The following is an 18,151-nucleotide window of genomic DNA, read 5'->3' as shown; positions in this document are numbered from 1 at the left end:
GCAGCCTAGAGAGCCCTGCGGATATCTGCCTGGCGGCGAGGCGCTCTGCTTCAGGGCGCCCCGCACGCCCGGCAGCAGGCTGCTATCCGCAGCCGAGGGAGCCCTGCGGGACCTCCCGCGGGCTCCCCAGGCTTGCTGATAGCTTGCTGAAGCCTGGAGAGTGAGAGGGGTTGGTGCGCACCGACCCCTCTCACTCTCCAAGCTTCAGCGAAAGTCTGCATTCACCCCATAGGACGCACCCAGATTTCCCCTTCATTTTTGGAGGGGGGAAAGTGCGTCCTATAGGGCGAAAAATACGGTACTTTCATCTGAAACCATATGCAAACAATAAACTGGAGTTTAGGGAATAGTAAGTATATAATCACTCTGTACATGCATATGACTCTCAAGCGCACATTTATGCCTTCAAAAGGTAATAGAAGCTGGACTGAATCTCATCGTTATCTGTAATCTGTTTGGGACTGGTTAATGTGCCAGTTACTTAGTGCTAGGCAGCGCTGAAAGGATTTCAGCCGTATAAGAAGATCTGGTACTCATGGAACCAGTTACAGCTTTTAAACATGTTCCATTGCAGGAATCCTCTTCTACTGGGATTTTGGGGATCAGCCTTCATCACAAGAATGGGTTTAAAATGGGAGAGTGGCTCGAGTCCTTCAACGTTATGGTTCAGCATGCTTTAGGAGAAAACTTTAACTGGCAAACGCTGAGGTTTTCAGCTATCCTAGCCAGCTAGATGCCTCAGCTGGTGAAAGGGACTTGTCAGACTTCCCATCACGCTAATTGCTGTACTTCTTAATTACGTATGTAACTAAAGCATGCAAATTAGCTGCGGGGCTTCTGCTTGTGAAATGCTTCCAGAGTGGCCCTGAGTATGAAAACAGCTTTCCATTCCTTCATTTACACTGACTTACTGGCCACCTACTATTCCAGACTCAGCAACACCTTCAAGCCCAACCTACAAAATGGACCCACATTTCATCTTAGATGTAGTATCTATCTTATATAAACCTGCCCTCTGACTCCCTACCCCCACCCCTTTTCAGTCCATTCATTCTTCCTACTCTCTACACTTGCTGCCTAAGTATGGTTCTGGCACTGGCCATATGAATATTTTCGGTCATGTTATGATGATCTGGTTACAGATCTTGACCTACCAGTGAAACACCAATATTTTAGAAAAACTCTTCATCAAATCAGGCTGGTTCTGTACCTTCCAGTTTTCCTTTCAAGCATCAGTGGTATCAACAGGAATGTCATCGTGTGATCTGTGTAGAGCTAATAATAATAATAATTTGTTATTTATACCCCGCTCTTCCCAGCCAAGACCGGGCTCAGGGCGGCTAACAACCAATAGTAAAAACAAGTTGATTAAAATACAATTTAAAAAAGATTAAAATACAACATTAAAAAAATTAGGATGCAGCCTCTTCACAGGAGGAGAAAGGAAAAAGAAAGAGGGGGAGGGAATCAAATTGACTCCAAGCCAAAGGCCAGGTGGAACAACTCTGTCTTACAGGCCCTGCGGAAAGAAATCAGATCCCGCAGGGCCCTGGTCTCATGAGACAGAGCGTTCCACCAGGCTGGAGTCAGTGTTGAGAAGGCCCTGGCTCTGGTTGAGGCTAATCTAACTTCCTTAGGGGCCGGGACCTCTAGGGTGTTGCTATTTATGGACCTTAAGGTCCTCCGTGGGGCATACCGGGAAGGGACCTAGTTGCCTAGCTAAGGGACGTGGGTGGTGCTGTGCTCTAAACCACTGAGCCTTGGGCTTGCCGATCAAAAGGTTGGCGGTTCGCACGATGGAGTGAGCTCCCATTGCTCGGTCCCAGCTCCTGCCAACCTAGCAGTTCAAGAGCACGCCAAAAAGTGCAAGTAGATTAATAGGTACCGCTCTGGCAGGAAGGTAAACGGTGTTTCTGTTCTGGTGTCGGTGTTCCATTGCACCAGAAGCGGCTTAGTCATGTGCTGGCCATATGACCCAGAAAAATTGTCTGCGGAGCGGACAAACGCCAGCTCTCTCGGCCTGTAAAGCGAGATGAGCACTGCAACCCCAGAGTCATTCGCGACTGGACTTCACTGTCAGGGGTCCCTTTACCTTTACCTAAGGCCAAACGACATGCTGCCTGCATTCACAGCTGGTGGTTTCAAGGTTACCAGGATCAGTATCTCTCAGCAACCAATTGCTCTGATGAACATGAAACTTAATCAGGAGGGAGACACACCTGGGCAGCGTCCAGCTGCAGCATTGCCTACAGGGTCTCCTCTGACAACTGCAGGAATGTGAGAGGGTTGTTTGTGGGGAAGGCACTCTCTCAGGTGCTTGGCTCCCAAGCCGTCCTCTAGTACTGACCTTGAGTTGAGCCCAGTAGCTCACCGGCAGCCAATAGAGCACTTTCAGCACCACTGACAAATGATCCTATTACAGTGGTACCTCGGGTTACATATGCTTCAGGTTACATACGCTTCAGGTTACAGACTCCAATAACCCAGAAATAGTACCTCGGGTTAAGAACTTTGCTTCAGGATGAGAACAGAAATCGTGCTCCGGCGGCGCAGCAGCAGGAGGCCCCATTAGCTAAAGTGGTGCTTCAAGTTAAGAAGTTTCAGATTAAGAACGGACCTCCGGAACGAATTAAGTACTTAACCCAAGGTACCACTGTATTATATCCAAACTCGCAGTCACATTCTGCAGAAGCTACAGACTCCATACCACCTTCAAGGGCAACCTTACATACAGAGCATTGAAGTCGAGGAGGGATGTCACCACAACATGGGCAACTGTGGCTAAGCCATCTTGGTCCTAGAATGGCCATGGCTGGTGAACCAGACTAAGCTGGGGACAAACACTCCTAGCCACATGAAAGTCCAGTGACAAGTCAGAACTGTTTTAAACTTTTTAATGGTCTTATTGCATGGTGTTATCGCTGTACACTACTTTGAGACATACATATATAATGATACATCAGTATACAACCTATAAACCCCTTCCAGAACTTAGAATACCGTATGTTTCTTCCCATCCACAACACCTCCATTCAGTCTCAGTTTATTGTGGTCACGATTTCCAGACAGCAGCCTAACACTTTCACAGCCTCTCCTGAAGATGGAGCACAGAGAGTGTGCCACATGTCACCACAAGTGCCACATATTATTCATTCCAAACCTGTGAGTAATACTTTCTTCCGTGTGGCAGCATCTATACACTGGAACTTCCTGCCCATTGGCAACTTCACTGTACTGTTTTTGGTGCCTGTTGGAAACGTTTTTTTAAAGGCAAGTCTGTTAGGTGAATAGACTTGGGACGTGGGTGGCGCTGTGGGTAAAACCTCAGCGCCTAGGACGTGCCGATCGCATGGTCGGCGGTTCGAATCCCCGCGGCAGGATGCGCTCCCGTCGTTCGGTCCCAGCGCCTGCCAACCTAGCAGTTCGAAAGCACCCCCGGGTGCAAGTAGATAAATAGGTACCGCTTTATAGCGGGAAGGTAAACAGCGTTTCCGTGTGCTGCACTGGTTCGCCAGCTGCGGCTTAGTCACACTGGCCACGTGACCCGGAAGCTGTCTGCGGACAAGCGCTGGCTCCCGGCCTATGGAGTGAGATGAGCGCACAACCCTAGAGTCTGTCAAGACTGGCCCGTACGGGCAGGGGTACCTTTACCTTTACCTATTAGGTGAATACCTCAAGACAATGTGTGAGAAGACCCTCAGATTTGTAGAAAAGGCTTTACAACTGCAGAGGGCAATGGATGCAAGTGGCGAAGACAGAAGTGGAACTCTTTTAAGCAGATCATACACAAGACAGGGTGCCAGCCCACTGAGGGAATTTGGTATGGTGCATGGAATAACCCTTGTTACTCTAATTCTAATATTTAGCTTGCTGACTTACACGATGGAGGAAGAGGAGGAATCCCTGAAAGGAATTGGAGGTACTGTTTTATTCCTGGCTTTGTGCTTGGGCTAGAAAAGTAACAGCTTTGCTTGGCTGCTAGCATTTAAATCATGCAGTCTAAGCAGCCAAAAAAAGGCTATCTTTCTTCCATTTCTCTCTCTCTCTCTCTCTCTCTCTCTCTCTCTCCTCTCTGTGAATCTACATCTGTCTTTTGCATAAGGGAAAACAATTGGAAATCACATGATCAACAGATTGGCCCCCTAAGAGACAGCCAGCTGGTGAAGAAATGCCTCTTAGTCGGAATCACAGAAGTGTCAGAAGTTGGACCTGAAAGTCACTCCGTCCAACTCTGCAGCACGGCAAGTTCAGAGTTTGATTTGGAAATGGAAGGACAGGAATGACTCCAACACATGGGGATGCCCAGCCCTGACCCCTCAGCTCCCAACTCCAGAAACCTAGGGAACAGCTATGAGGGCTCAGTTGGCAAGAGGGATTATTGGCAATTAGTACCAGTAATTAGTATGCAAAATGGAAGTCAGGCCCAAGCTCACACTAAACAGTTGATGGAGGCTCCTCACTGAGAGTTGCAATTATATTTAAGAATATTCACAAAGCACAAAAAGATCTACCATTTCAATTTTGAACATGGAATTCCAAACGTGAATTTAGAATATTAAAAATGACATAAACTAAAAGTGCCACTAGTCTGCTACATTGTATATATGAACTCTAATAGATGTATTTCTACCTTTTGAATGATACCATTATTCTATTGCATATGATTTAACAGTTATTAGCCTACGTGTTGTGCCTAATTTTTATTTTAGCAGGCATTAGATGAAATGTAAGCAATTCAGGCTGTTTTCCGGAGTCCAGTGGAGGCGTCCTGGAATCGATGGCCAGGTCAGGAGAAGTGGGAGGAACTCAAAGAGCTGCAGTCTGAGGATCCTGGTGAGTTCACAGAGTTCTGTTTTTATTTCCTGCTCTTAGCAAAAGAGCCAAGTCTTGACCTGAACTGCTTGCAATTCTGAGCAGAGGAAGGGTAGTTCCAGCCCCTTTTCACTTGCCCCCCTACCCCGTTTCCACAGGTAAAAAAACAACTTGCTGTTAGTGAAAAAACACTCTCAACTAAGTCAGGCTAATTTTGCTTTTTTTAAAATAACAAAAAAACCATGGAATTCCCCATGAAACATGTTGGGTTATTTGATTTTTTTTTTAACCAACTGTGAGGAAATCTCTTTTTCCAGTTGATATAATTTCTGCTTCCAAGATCAGAAGGCAAGAACTTGGTATAGCACAAAAGGGCACTTTGGAAGCTGATTATTAACTGATGTGCCACTCCAAATTTGCATATTTTTGTTAAGGTAATTGGAAAGTACAGCAATTAACATGTTGGGAATTGTGACAAATCTCTTCTCCCCAGCTGTCTTCCAGCCAACTGGGCTGATCACAAACTACTGCCAAGCCAAAACATTAAGAAACTGCACGCAATTGTGTACAAATCACATATTTAAAATAATAAATCTGAGATTCCAAATGTTTTACCATTTCTGACATTTAGGACACACCATCTTATTTTGACATTTCCCCTTACAATCATGGTTCGATTTAAATAAATAACAACTTTCAGTTTCCCCCCCAGCCAAGAACATCCAATGTTTAGAAATCTACAAGCCATTCAGGAGCACTTCATAGCTTCCCCAGCCTTGGCATACCAAACACTTTCATTTTAGGATTATCACCTGGTGTTAAGCACTGAAGCTGAACTTCTAGTACCTACTTTAGATAACTCCATTTCAGCCTCCTCAACCCTCTTCTCCTCATCTCCAATATGAGGATAATTTGTGGTGTGTTTGTACCTCTTGAGCTGTACACAGCCCTGAAATTTGTTATGAAGGGTGGTATATTTTAAATAGCTATATAAACACTGACTGGCCTTACAAGTCAGTATTACTGAGATTACAGCCAAAGCATGTTTTTATATGCTATTCAAACTGCACTGGCTCCCGGTGGAGTACAGGGTCAGATTTAAGGTGCTGGTTTTGACCTTTAAAGCCCTATGCAGCCTAGGACTCACGTACCTACGGGACCGCCTCTCCCGGTATGCCCCATGGAGAGCCTCAAGGTCCATAAATAACAACACCCTAGCGGTCCCAGGCCCTAAGGAAGTTAGATTGGCTTCAACCAGAGCCAGGGCCTTTTCAACTCTGGCTCCGGCCTGGTGGAACGCTCTGCCTCATGAGACCAGGGCCCTGCAGGATCTGATTTCTTTCCGCAGGGCCTGTAAGACAGAGTTGTTCCGCCTGGCCTTTGGCTTGGAGCCAATTTGATTCCCTCCCTCTCTTTCTTTTTTTCCTTTCCTTCTCCTCCTGCGACGAGGCTACATTTTAATATTTTAATGTTTCAATATTTTAATATTGTATTGTAATTTTGTTTTTAAGTTGTAATCATTCAACTTGTTTTTATTATAGTTTGTAAGCTGCTCTGTGCCCGGCCTTGGCTGGGGAGGGCGGGGTATAAATAAAAATTATTATTATTATTATTATTATTATTATTGGATCAGTTCTTTACCCAGCTCAGTTTTCTGAATATTGGCAGCTCCCACTACAATTTGGGTATATCTCAGTGTTACTTGGGTCGGCTTTGGAAGTTACAAACAAGTGCTGACAGAAGATGCAGATGTGACTTGCACTCCCTTGTTTCATGTTTTCTACATACAAAGCAAGAAATAGTGCATTTCTCCATGTTAAGATGCACAGGTTCAAGATGCATGTGCAGAATTTTCAGTCCATTAAAAGTGTCAGCTACTGCAACTCCTTGTAATGAAGGAATCAAGAGTTAAAGAATCCCTGGCAGATGGCCATCCAACCTGTTTAAAAACCACCTTCCGAGGGACACCATCCCACTGCTGAACAGCTCTTAGTGTCTGTCATAAAGTTCTTTCTGCTGTTTTGTCAGAATCTCCTTCTTGTAACTTTCTTTTAAAGGTGTTATGATGTTAATTCTTCTAAAGGTGTTTGATGTGATTGTTTAACATAGTAAATTACTAAAGAGATACCTTATGAGATCTATTATGTGGTGATTCTGCACAAATCATGTCTGGTCTTAATTCACAAGCGCTCCTCATACAGGAGCTAACCTATCAGCCAGGATGCTAGAGATTATTTTGGCATCCTGGCCAATGAGCAAGAGCAGTCTATAAGGAATCCAGGATTCTTTCCAGGCTTTAAAAGAACTCTAACACAGTATTCATTCCAGGACTGGGGAATTGGACCACAGTTTAAGGTGATTAAAAAGACATAACAGATGTGGGAACATCAACCAATTTCTTGTAAAATGTGCCTGTAAGGCCATCCCGGGTGTTTCATGAGTTTATCTTTCTTGATGGCCTTTGCCGAGTCTTCTGCTGCAATGTAGTTTCTTGTAGCACACTTTTTTTCTTTATTCATTCAAATGTATATATTATATGAAACTCTGAAAACATGTTTCTGGCTTTTTGTGTGCTTTTCAATTGCCACCAAAATGACATTTAGAGGGAAAGACCAAAAAAGCAGTTAATTTATGTAGACAAATTTTAATGAAATAATTTGCACTTTAAAGTATACATAGGAAATAGCAATAAACTTTGACAGAAAGGAATCAAAAACCCTTCTTAAGAGAAAGTTTAAGAGTCCATTCAACAGCAAAACCAATTAAGGAAAAAATCAAGAGTTTTATCTAGAGAAACAGCTCAAATGACTTTACTCCAAGTAAACTCTGAAAGCTACCATACTTTTGGTCCAAATCGTAGTTTTCAAGTTGGCAGGTGAGATATAGTGAAGTCTATGACCGAGTGTATTTTCCCCAGATGTGCAACATGAATACAGATGCAATAAAGAGGAGACTCATAACGAGAACTGGAACAGGACCACTGAAAATAAAGGGAGGGGATGTATTTATTATCCACTGCAATAGGTATAGATTAGCTTTTAGCTAAAACTATATAATCACATGCTATTTAACAAAATGGTTACCCTACCTTTCTATCCAATACAAAGGAAGCTAACAAAAGCAGTTTTAAACAAGCAAACAATGTTTTCAAAAATCATAATGTTTTTAGAGTTCAATACCACAAAATGCAGTAGTGGCTGTGCTTAGATTACTTCAAGAAAAGATTAGACCAAGTCATGAAGGATATATCTATCAACACAAGATTAACTAAATGGAGGGTCCCTATGATGAACACTGCACCTTTTGTATCACCTTTGTTTGGTTCTCTGTTTGTAAATTCCACCAAGTAAAATCCCAGCTTAGTGCAAGAACGACTAAATAAAACTTGTGCAGAAATATACCATATCAGGTCTCAAGATCCATTCAAATATGAGGAGATTGGTAGGTTACAAAAGGGAAGGACAGAAGACTGTTTTTATACATAGAATTGTTTTGGCCCTATACAACTTAGCTTCTGGAGGAGCAGAAATCAAGGAAAACACTGGTGCTATTTCATGTGCATCGTAACACCATTAGTGGACCATAAACAGTATTTAAAGATACTGTGAGCTACCCATATCCAACCCAATTAAAAAGTTATCAAATGGAATTTTAATAACAGGATTTAAAAAGTAGCATTTACTGACTAAAAGATTTGCATTAACAGAAGAAGATCAAGTAACTAACAGAAGAAGAAAAATGCCTTTTAAGTCTTAATTAACCATTGCCATGCCCAAAAGCAACTGCAAATTTAGAAATGGAAGAGAATTCTTGAACCTCAAGTAATTATTTCACCTACAAGGTTTGGGAACCATAAAAGCTTCATGTTACTCCAATGGGTAGTTAAACAGCATAATATCTAATCAGGCCTGCTAAGTATAGTATACATCAAATACCCAAGAGCACAGTTCCAGTTACAGATAGGTAGCCGTGTTGGTCTGCCATAGTCAAAATAGGTATCTGAAGAAGTGTGCATGCACACGAAAGCTCATACCAAGAACTAACTTAGTTGGTCTTTAAGGTGCTACTGGAAGGAATTTTTTTATTTATTTTGGCCAAGAGCACAGTGTTATTTGACTTAGTAAATTAAGGCGCACACACGTGTTTAAATGCATGCACACCACATAAGATAATTTGATTTTACAAAATTCAAAACCAACATTTTGTCAACTACAAAAATTGTTCTTCCTCCATGTAACTATACAGAATGATAGTATGCATCCAATTGCTTCACAATAAGCTATAGATTGGGGAGGACACAAGAATGATTTTCTAATAAAACTGATATATTTTAATATTTTCACTTACACTTTGAGGCCAGGGGAATCCTCTGTATAAAATCTCCACATCCCTCCAGTGCCTGCAGAAGTTGTACGGCCTGCACTCCTTGTTCCACAGCTCGCACTTTTCCTAAAAAAGAAAAGCGGTAACAGAAGTGCAGCAACAGTAACCAAATATGACAGGTTCTCCCAACAAGAGGCTTGCGTGTCACTGTAATTAGCTGTCTAATATTTGCTCGATAACCACAATCATACTTTCAGCTGTATATATGCATGTTTAAAAAGGTTTTTTTAAAAACTTGATAGAAACGGGAACTGTTTCTAAGTCTCTGCTCTGTGTTAATCTCACAAGTAGGGTTTACGGGTGTATGGAGAAAGAGTTCAATGGCAGATACAAAACGATGCCCACCCCCCAGGGAAGGAATTCAACTAACTCCAGACAGGAAGGAGGGCTTTTGTGAAGCTGAGGGGGAAAGTGACTAATACATTTAATAATATTAATGACAATAATAAGCAGCGGTTTTGGGGTAAGCCTCAAACTTCCAGGGCGCTTCCCTTGCGCCTCGGGGGGGTTTCCCTTGAATCCCTTAAGCGGGGTTTGGCTGCCGTCCCCTCGGGAAAGCGGCTAACAAATTCATTAAACAACACCGTTATTAGTCCCACAACAACCTTAATAGCAATAATAATAATGATGATGATGATGACGACACGTCATCGTTCCTGCTCCGGGCGACCCTCCCGGCCTACCTCTGCCTGACGGTGGATCCTGGGGCCCGCGAGGCGACGGCTTTGCTGGGCGAGCGGCCGGAGGCGCCCACGTTGGTGGCGCTGGGATTGGGGCCGGGCTGCGGGGAGAGAGAAGAGCCGGACACGGTCAGGAGCCCCGGAGGCAGCGGAACCCCCACCCCCCGCCCCGCATTCCCCCCCCTCGCTTCTCCGCCGCTCTCACCATGGCGAAGAAGGGCGGCTCCGTCGGCTTCTCACAAACTCCCTCAGCCGGCGAGTGTCGCCTCCGTCGTCGTCGTGGCGGCGGCTTCTCCCTCCTCCTCCTTCTCCTCAGGCGACGAGAGAGGGGGCCTGGCCGCCAGCGCCTGAGGAAGAAGGACCCCTAGGATGCGGCTGCCCAGCACAGCGCCTGGCTCGAACCTCTTCCTTTTCCCCACCAGCGGGGGCAGCGCTACCTCCCCGCCGAGCAGGCTCGGGCTTCTTCGCCTTCCTGCCCCGCGCCGCCGCCTTTTCTCCCGCGCTGCGAGGACGGCCGAGAGTCAGCACCCCCGCGGGGGACAGGCGCCGCCGCGGCCACCCCTCCGCCGGAGGTCGACGTGGCCCTCCTGGCGCGGCCGGCGCGTGCGCAGAGAAGCCTGCACCGGCGGCTTGGCGGCCATGGCGGGCGCTGAGGGCGCTGAGGCGCGGGGCCCGTCGGTGGCCTTCCTGCACCCGGACCTGGGCCTGGGCGGCGCGGAGCGGCTGGTGGTGGACGCGGCCGTGGCGCTGGCGTCGCGGGGCTGCCGCGTGCAGGTGTGGACGCCCCGCTACGACCCGGCGCGCTGCTTCTCGGAGACGCGCGGGCTGGACGTGCGCACGGCGGGCGGCTGGCTGCCCCGGAGCGTCCTGGGAAGGGGCCACGCGCTCTGCGCCGCCCTCCGCATGGCCTGCCTGGCCCTCAGCCTCCTGCTGCTCAGCGGGGAGGAGGTCGACGTCTTCGTCTGCGACCAGGTGAGGGCGGCGGGGGGGGGGTCGGACTAGATGCCCCCTGGGGGGCCCGGCCCCACCATTCCTGGATCCGACATCCGCTCAGAAGAGCCGGCCCAAGACATTCCATAGGATCACAGGAGTGTAGACAGGGCCGGGTTTACGTATAAGCCAAACAAGCTGCAGTTTAGGGCCCCGCTGTCTTGGGGCCCCCCAAAAACATTTAAAGGGGGAAAAAGTGGGTGTACATTTCCAAAGTATAAGATAAAAAACAAATACAATAAAACCTACGTACAGCAACAGTGTTTTGTGCTGTGTAGGCTCCTATGATGTAAGTAATGGGCCCCACCTGCTCCCTCAAATATCACATATAAAGGGCCCATTGCCTTCAGGAGCTTAGGGCCTCATGAAACCTAAATCTGGTCCTGATTGTAGATTTGGAAGGGACCACAAGAGTCCTAGTACAACTCCCCTGCAATGCAGTAATCTTTTGCCCAATTGGGGGCTTGAACCCACAGCCTTGAGATTGAGAGTCTTGTGGTCTACCAACTGAGCTATCGTTTTTCTGAGGCGAATTAGAAAATCTCTGCGCCCCCCACCCCACCCCCGGCCAGGGAAGAAGGAGTAAGGAAAGCGCTGCATCAGGAACGAGAGGGAAAGGAACGTCTTCTGCCTCTGTGGACCCTGCCTCATGAATGGGCCACTGCATAAGCCTTGGTTTTTGTTTTATTATGTATTTTGCATTGTCATTTTGTCATTCGCTGCCGTGAACTGGCCTGGGATCTTCGGATGAAGGGTGGTACACAAGTTTAATAAATAGTAAGTGCCCATGGATGGTAATGGGACCTTCTCACAGGAAAGTGTGCTTAAAAAATACATAGAATCATAGAGTTGGAATAGACCACAAGGGCCATCGAATCCAACCCCCTGCCAAGCAGGAAACATGCATGCTACTTGCAGCAAAGAAAGTGAAGAGGGAGAAATCTGCTTATTATGTGGTTGCTACCATACAAACGGCTGTTAAAGAGCCAGAGACAAAAGTTCTAGAAAGATGGGGCATCTTGCTGTCCCACCAGCTCCCCTGAAGGGTCCCTGGCCACTATCATCTCATCCACTCCTTTTCCAAACAAGCGAAGGAAAGCACCTAAAACATTACACACACACTAAGCCAGGCTTCTTGCATTCCAGCTGCTTCCTTCAGCTGCAATTTGCAGCAAAGTCATATTTTCTGACCTCTGAGAAGAGATGAAAAGGAATACTAGGGGCAAATGCAGGTTGGTAACACCATTTGACACTAGACATTCTGGATTATGCTGACACTGCTGATTAAACATCTAGCGTAGAGCGCATTCCTTTGGGTTGTTCAAGATAAAACACAGCTAAACGTAGCAATTGGTCAAGCATAAGAGGCACTTATTCAGTATAGCAGTTTTCTTTCTTAGGCGTATTTCTTTGTTTTTCTAGGTATCTGCATGCATTCCATTTCTCCGTCTTGCCCGCATCCGTAAGAAGATTTTGTTTTACTGTCACTTCCCTGATCAGCTTCTGACCAAGAGGGAATCGTTTCTTAAACGTATCTACAGAGCTCCACTGGACTGGTTGGAAGAGTATACTACTGGCATGGCAGACTGTATTCTTGTCAACAGCTTTTACACAGCCGGTGTTTTCAAAGAAACCTTCAAATCCTTATCTCACATAAATCCAGATGTCTTGTACCCTTCTTTGAATGTCAACGTGTTTGATACGGTTATTCCTGAAGATGTAGCTAACATAGTTCCCAACAGGAAGAGATTCTTGTTTCTTTCCATCAATAGGTATGAAAGGAAGAAGAATCTAGTATTGGCATTAGAGGCTTTGCATGACCTTCGGGGTAAACTCGATGCTCGGGAGTGGAAGGATGTTCACTTGGTTATGGCTGGTGGTTATGATGAAGCAGTTCAAGAAAATGTGGACTATTATGAAGAACTGAAAGCAGTTGTTGCCAAGCTTCGCATTGATGAGCAGATCACATTCTTAAGATCTTTCTCTGATGCACAGAAGATAGCTCTTCTTAGTAACTGCACATGTGTGCTGTATACACCAAGTAATGAACACTTTGGCATAGTTCCTTTAGAAGCTATGTACATGAGATGCCCAGTCATCGCAGTAAACTCAGGGGGACCTTTGGAATCAGTTGTAAACAATAAGACGGGTTTCTTGTGTGACCCTCTTCCAACCCAGTTTTCAGAAGCCATGGAGAAATTCGTGAAAGACCCTGCTTTAAAGAAGACAATGGGGACTGCTGGGAGAACTAGAGTTCTAGAAAAGTTTTCACTGGAAGCATTCACTGAAAAGCTGTATCAATACGTTCATAGCTTAGCACAATAAAATCAAGCTGCATAATGTGACATTTGATTTTTAATGCTGGGTTTTCTATTACACCGATGGACTAGCATCCCAAAAGATTATTAATGTGATTCTTCTGACTCTGTGTTGGACCACCACTTAAGACTGAATCTGGCATATAACAAACTACTCTGGTAGTGAACTTGTCTCTTGATATTTTTTATACTTTGTCTTGCACTATGTGCTGCAAAATAATAAAATGAAGATTAAATAATCAGTCTTGTTTATGCTATCATTCATTATTTCAAGAGTTGGAAGAGACCACAAGGGCCATCGAGTCCAACCCCCTGCCAAGCAGGAAACACCATCAGAGCACTCCTGACATAAGGCTTGACAACCATATGTCAGGAGTGCTCTGATGGTGTTTCCTGCTTGGCAGGGGGTTGGACTCGATGGCCCTTGTGGTCTCTTCCAACTCTATGATTCTATGATTCTATAAGAGGCCAGTCTTGGAAAGTGACATGGTTTGTTGCATGGAAGAATCAGTGGGTGCCCATGACACCTATGATTACTGAAGTAGTTCCAAGTGTTTTAGATAAGGAAGCCAAGGCTCACTCCATTTCATTTATTGGTAAAACTATTTACAGTATATACAATTTCCTCGCAAAGCAACAAAAAAACCTTTAAAAGCAATAGGCAATCTGATAAGGGAGAGAATTCATTTTGTGACCCCTATTCCAACAATTGGAGCTTAATCATGAAACATTGCGTTATCCATTGTGTTGCCTCAAAACTCTATAGATGACCCCAAATCACTTTACCTCCACAACCACGGAAGTTACAGATACCCCAGATCAGTGGTTTTCATTCTGTTCCTAAAAAAATACAAAGCTTTCCAGAAAATACCTGAGGCTTTCCTCAATGTGAGAATGCATGATGTAGCTTGCCTGCCATTACTGATCTACCTGAACATGCATTGCATGTTAGATATGCGCTAGTAAGTGGCCTATGTTAGTTGACGCTGCACCTCTCAAATCTGCAGTGCATAGGATTCCATTGACAAATGTCAGTCTAGGAAATTTGAAAACTGCCCTAGGAGAAGGGGAAATACTGGAGGTCAGTATTCAGTTCCTCCCTCTTTACTGACAACTTAAAAATTGCTGAGGGTTATTGCAGGCCACATAAAAGTTGTTTCCTGCTTGTAGGAATTGTTAATGCACCGCTAAATGCTGTATGGTTTTTAATTGTATAATACAGTGGTGCCTCGCAAGACGAAATTAATTCGTTCCGCAAGTTTTTCGTCTTGCGATGCACGGTTTCCCATAGGAATGCATTGAAAATCAATTAATGCGTTCCTATGGAAACCGCCTTCAGACCAGGTCCGGGGACAGTCTGTCCCCCGACCTCTTCTGAAGGCTGGGGGGGGGGGACAAGGGCTTTTCTTCCCACCCCCAGCATTTTAAAAAACCCCGGGACAGCGGAGGACTTCTCCGCTGTCCGGGGCGATGTAAAAGCCCCTGGGAAGGCAGGCAGGGGGGACAAAGACTTTTGCCCCCTGCCCGCCTTCAGAAGAGGTCCTGGACCTCTTCTGAAGGCGGGCGGGGGGCGAAAGTCTTTGCCCCCCCCCGCCTGCCTTCAAAAGCCGTCCGGGACAGCGGAGAAACGCGCTTGTTTAATAAGCCAAAGGCCTGGGAGAGGAATGTTTTCATCTGGAGCCTAAAGATATGTAATGAGGGTGCCAGGCAGGCCTCTCTGGGGAGAGCATGCTACAAATGGAAACCTTGTGAGGAGTACCTGAAGAAGGCCCTCAGATGAGGACCGCTGGCTGAGCTCCCGTTGCTCGGTCCCTGCTCCTGCCCACCTAGCAGTTCGAAAGCACGAAGTGCAAGTAGATAAATAGGTACCACTCTGGCGGGAAGGTAAACGGTGTTTCTGTGTGCTGCTCTAGTTTGACAGAAGCAGCTTAGTCCTGCTGGCCACATGACCCAGAAGCTGTACGCTGGCTCCCTCGGCCAGTAAAGCGAGATGAGTGCCGCGACCCCAGAGTTCGTCATGACTGGACCTAATGGTCAGGGGTCCCTTTAAAATGTCAAGATACCTGAGAACAGTAAGCAGTGGTAGAGGAATAGTGGCATGTTCTCACTTCTCTGAGTGGTGTAGACCTGAGCTGCTTTTGGAAGGAGGTCACAACCGGCCTATGGTGTTTTGCAATATTTGCATTTATTTGCAAGTCCCAGTATGGTTGAGCATACAGAAGGAAAGCACAGATCATGTTCTGTTGGCAGGCCCACATACCTCCAGTGTGCTATAGGTCTATAGGTGCACCTAGGGTGGTGACACTCTTTAAATAATCCTCTCCCACTTTTGCGTCACATATTTGTGAAATATTATCATTTCATTCAAGAAATCATAAATCTGCAAGCTTTTGCATGTGACTAGATTTTCTTGTGAACAACTCTGCATAGCATTGCTCTACACACTTCTCAGGCTACACTAAACATTCTCATACCTTTGATAATTCCAGTTGCTCTTCCTTGAAGCTGGTCTCTAATTTGAAGTCACCAGTTTTAAATACGGAGGTGCAAACTACATACCCGGTACATTGACCCCTAGACCATCATTTGTGAGGTTCATGCTGTGAATACTGTTGCTTATGTGGCCAGACAGGCTTGTGGGAACCTCAAAGTCTGCAGAAATGAAAAATTTAAAAAATATTTTAGATGAAAACTTCAAAACAGACCAGTGAGAACTGGCATAAAGCATGGGAAAATGGGGGTGGAGAATTAGAAAAAGACCTGTTAAGCAACAATCAAAAGATGAGGTCTAAAATGCTTCTAGAATGGGAAACAATGGGAAAGGTTGTGGAATGTGGATTTGAAATTTACAGCATGTTACACAAATAGAGAAAATTATTTGAAAATGATGTATCGATGGTATCTGACTCCTAGTAAATTGGCAAAAATGTATAAGTTGTACCGTATTTTTCGCCCCATAAGACGCACTTTTTCCCCTCCAAAAATGAAGGGGAAATCGGGGTGCGTCTTATGGGGCGAATGCCTGCAAGCCTCGCGCGCCCGGCAGGAGGTCCGACCGGGTGCGCGAGGCTTGGGGCGGCAGCCTGTCGCCCGAAGCACGGGGAGCCCTCTGGAGGGCTCCCCCTGCTTCGGGCGAGTGTCTGCAAGCCTCGCGCACCCGGCAGGAGGTCCCACCGGGTGCGCGAGGCTTGGGGCGGCAGCGGACTGCTTGCGCGCACCGAGAAGCTTGGGGCCAGCTGAGCTCAGCCGGCCCCAAGCTTCTCGGTGCGCGCAAGCAGTCCGCTGCCGCCCCAAGCCTCCCGCACCCGGCAGGAGGTCCCGCTGGGTGCGCGAGGCTTGGGGCGGCAGTGGACTGCTTGCGCGCACCTAGAAGCTTGGGGCGGGCTGAGCTCAGCTGGCCCCAAGCTTCTAGGTGCGCGCAAGCAGTCCGCTGCCGCCCCAAGCCTCGCGCACCCGGCGGGACCTCCTGCCAGGTGCGGGAGGCTTGGGGCGGCAGCGGACTGCTTGCCGGCATGCAGAAGCTTGGGGCGTGCTGAGCTCAGCACGCCCCAAGCTTCTAGGTGCGCGCAAGCAGTCCGCTGCCGCCCCAAGCCTTGCGCACCCAGCGGGACCTCCTGCCGGGTGCGGGAGGCTTGGGGCGGCAGCGGACTGCTTGCCGGCACGCAGAAGCTTGGGGCGCGCTGACCTCAGCTTGCCCCAAGCTTCTGGATTAGCGCAGCGCACCTGGGGGGGAAATAAATTTTTTTTCCTTTATTTCCCCCCCTAAAATCTAGGTGCGTCTTATGGGCCGGTGCGTCTTATGGGGCGAAAAATACGGTAATTGGATACCTGTTGGAAATGTAGAGAGAAAGAAGGTACTTTTTCCATATGTGGTGTTCATGTAAGATAGCAAGAACCTTCTGGGAAATGATTTATAATGAGTTGAAAAAAATGAAGAAGATAACCTTTGTGGGGAAAACCCACAAGCTTTTATTTTAGGTATAATCAGTGGAGAAGTACCCAGCGAACAGGGAAAAAAACTACGTATGCTGCCGGAATGATTTATGCCCCAAAATGGAAGGAAGAAACAGTTCCAACAAAAGAAGATGGGCAATTAAATTAATGGAGTATGCAGAAATGGCAAAACTTACTGAAAGAATAAGAAACCAAGAAGAAAGACTTTTAAAAATAGAGTGGGGAAGAATTATTCATTATCTGAAGATAAACAAATCTAGAACATTAGCAGGACTGATATGAACACATGCAGTAAGAGATAACTAGGGAGAACCTAGGGGAAAATTAGTAAATAGGAGCGGAAGGAAGTTGAAGGGAAAGTAAATTTGATTTGTAAAGTTTTTGTTTAAAATATTTTTAAAATGTGAAAATGATTATTTTTAAAAAAGAAAAAGAAAAAATGTGGGTGGAGGATAGAGTGGCTGAAATCCTGAACAAGGAACACTCCCCATGCTGCAACATTTTGTTGCAGTCTCACTGGTTAGGACACCAATACTTCTTCATCTCAGCCTGAAATGCCCATGTAAATCATTTGTAGGGCTGCAGGTTTTAAGCATGAAAATACCGTAATCAATGTAAGTATTAGTTTCTTGGTTGGGGTTTATTTCAATAACAGAATAATTTTTAAATTGATGTCGGCTGAAAGTTTAAGGGAAACTTGTTTATTTTTGGAAGCTATTTTTTTTGATGTGTTACTATTATGGAATAAAAATGTTTTCTAATAATGGATTTATTAAATTATGTATCTTGCATTTCTATGAGTAAGAAAGCATTGGGGAATTTTGGTAGGATTTGTGTTTATTTCAATTACATATAATACTGTGGAGACATACAAATTGGACAAAAAAGTTGGTTTCCAGGTGGAAAAATCAGAATTGGAAACAGAATTGTTAGATCCAAAAACCAAGAATTTGTCAAGAATGTATAATTTGCTGTTGAAATGGAACACTCAGGATGAAATGGTGAAATCAGCTA

General features: G+C 45.7%; 2 protein-coding genes and 1 long non-coding RNA gene across 3 annotated transcripts in view; 2 read left to right on the top strand and 1 right to left on the bottom strand.

Annotated features, from left to right (window-relative positions):
- Positions 1-18,151, top strand: part of LOC308571467 — a 150,852-nt gene that overhangs the window by 114,454 nt on the left and 18,247 nt on the right. The gene's annotated exons all lie outside the window — the stretch shown is intronic.
- SEC61B (SEC61 translocon subunit beta) lies at positions 7,441-10,225 on the bottom strand. Its single transcript, XM_081167005.1, has 4 exons — positions 10,081-10,225; positions 9,879-9,976; positions 9,160-9,261; positions 7,441-7,792 (listed from the first exon to the last, which is right to left on the bottom strand). The coding sequence occupies exons 1-4, from the start codon at positions 10,081-10,083 to the stop codon at positions 7,705-7,707; spliced, it is 291 nt and encodes a 96-aa protein (XP_081023131.1). The 5' UTR covers positions 10,084-10,225; the 3' UTR covers positions 7,441-7,704.
- On the top strand, positions 10,245-13,425 carry ALG2 (ALG2 alpha-1,3/1,6-mannosyltransferase; the record flags this gene model as incomplete). Its single annotated transcript, XM_081166541.1, has 2 exons — positions 10,245-10,847; positions 12,288-13,425. 2 exons carry the CDS (start codon positions 10,245-10,247, stop codon positions 13,188-13,190), a joined length of 1,506 nt encoding a protein of 501 aa, XP_081022667.1. The 3' UTR covers positions 13,191-13,425.

This window comes from Podarcis bocagei (assembly GCF_964188305.1).
Source record: "Podarcis bocagei genome assembly, chromosome: 13".
NCBI lineage: Eukaryota > Metazoa > Chordata > Lepidosauria > Squamata > Lacertidae > Podarcis > Podarcis bocagei.
This window is presented reverse-complemented; position numbering and strand designations above follow the sequence as displayed.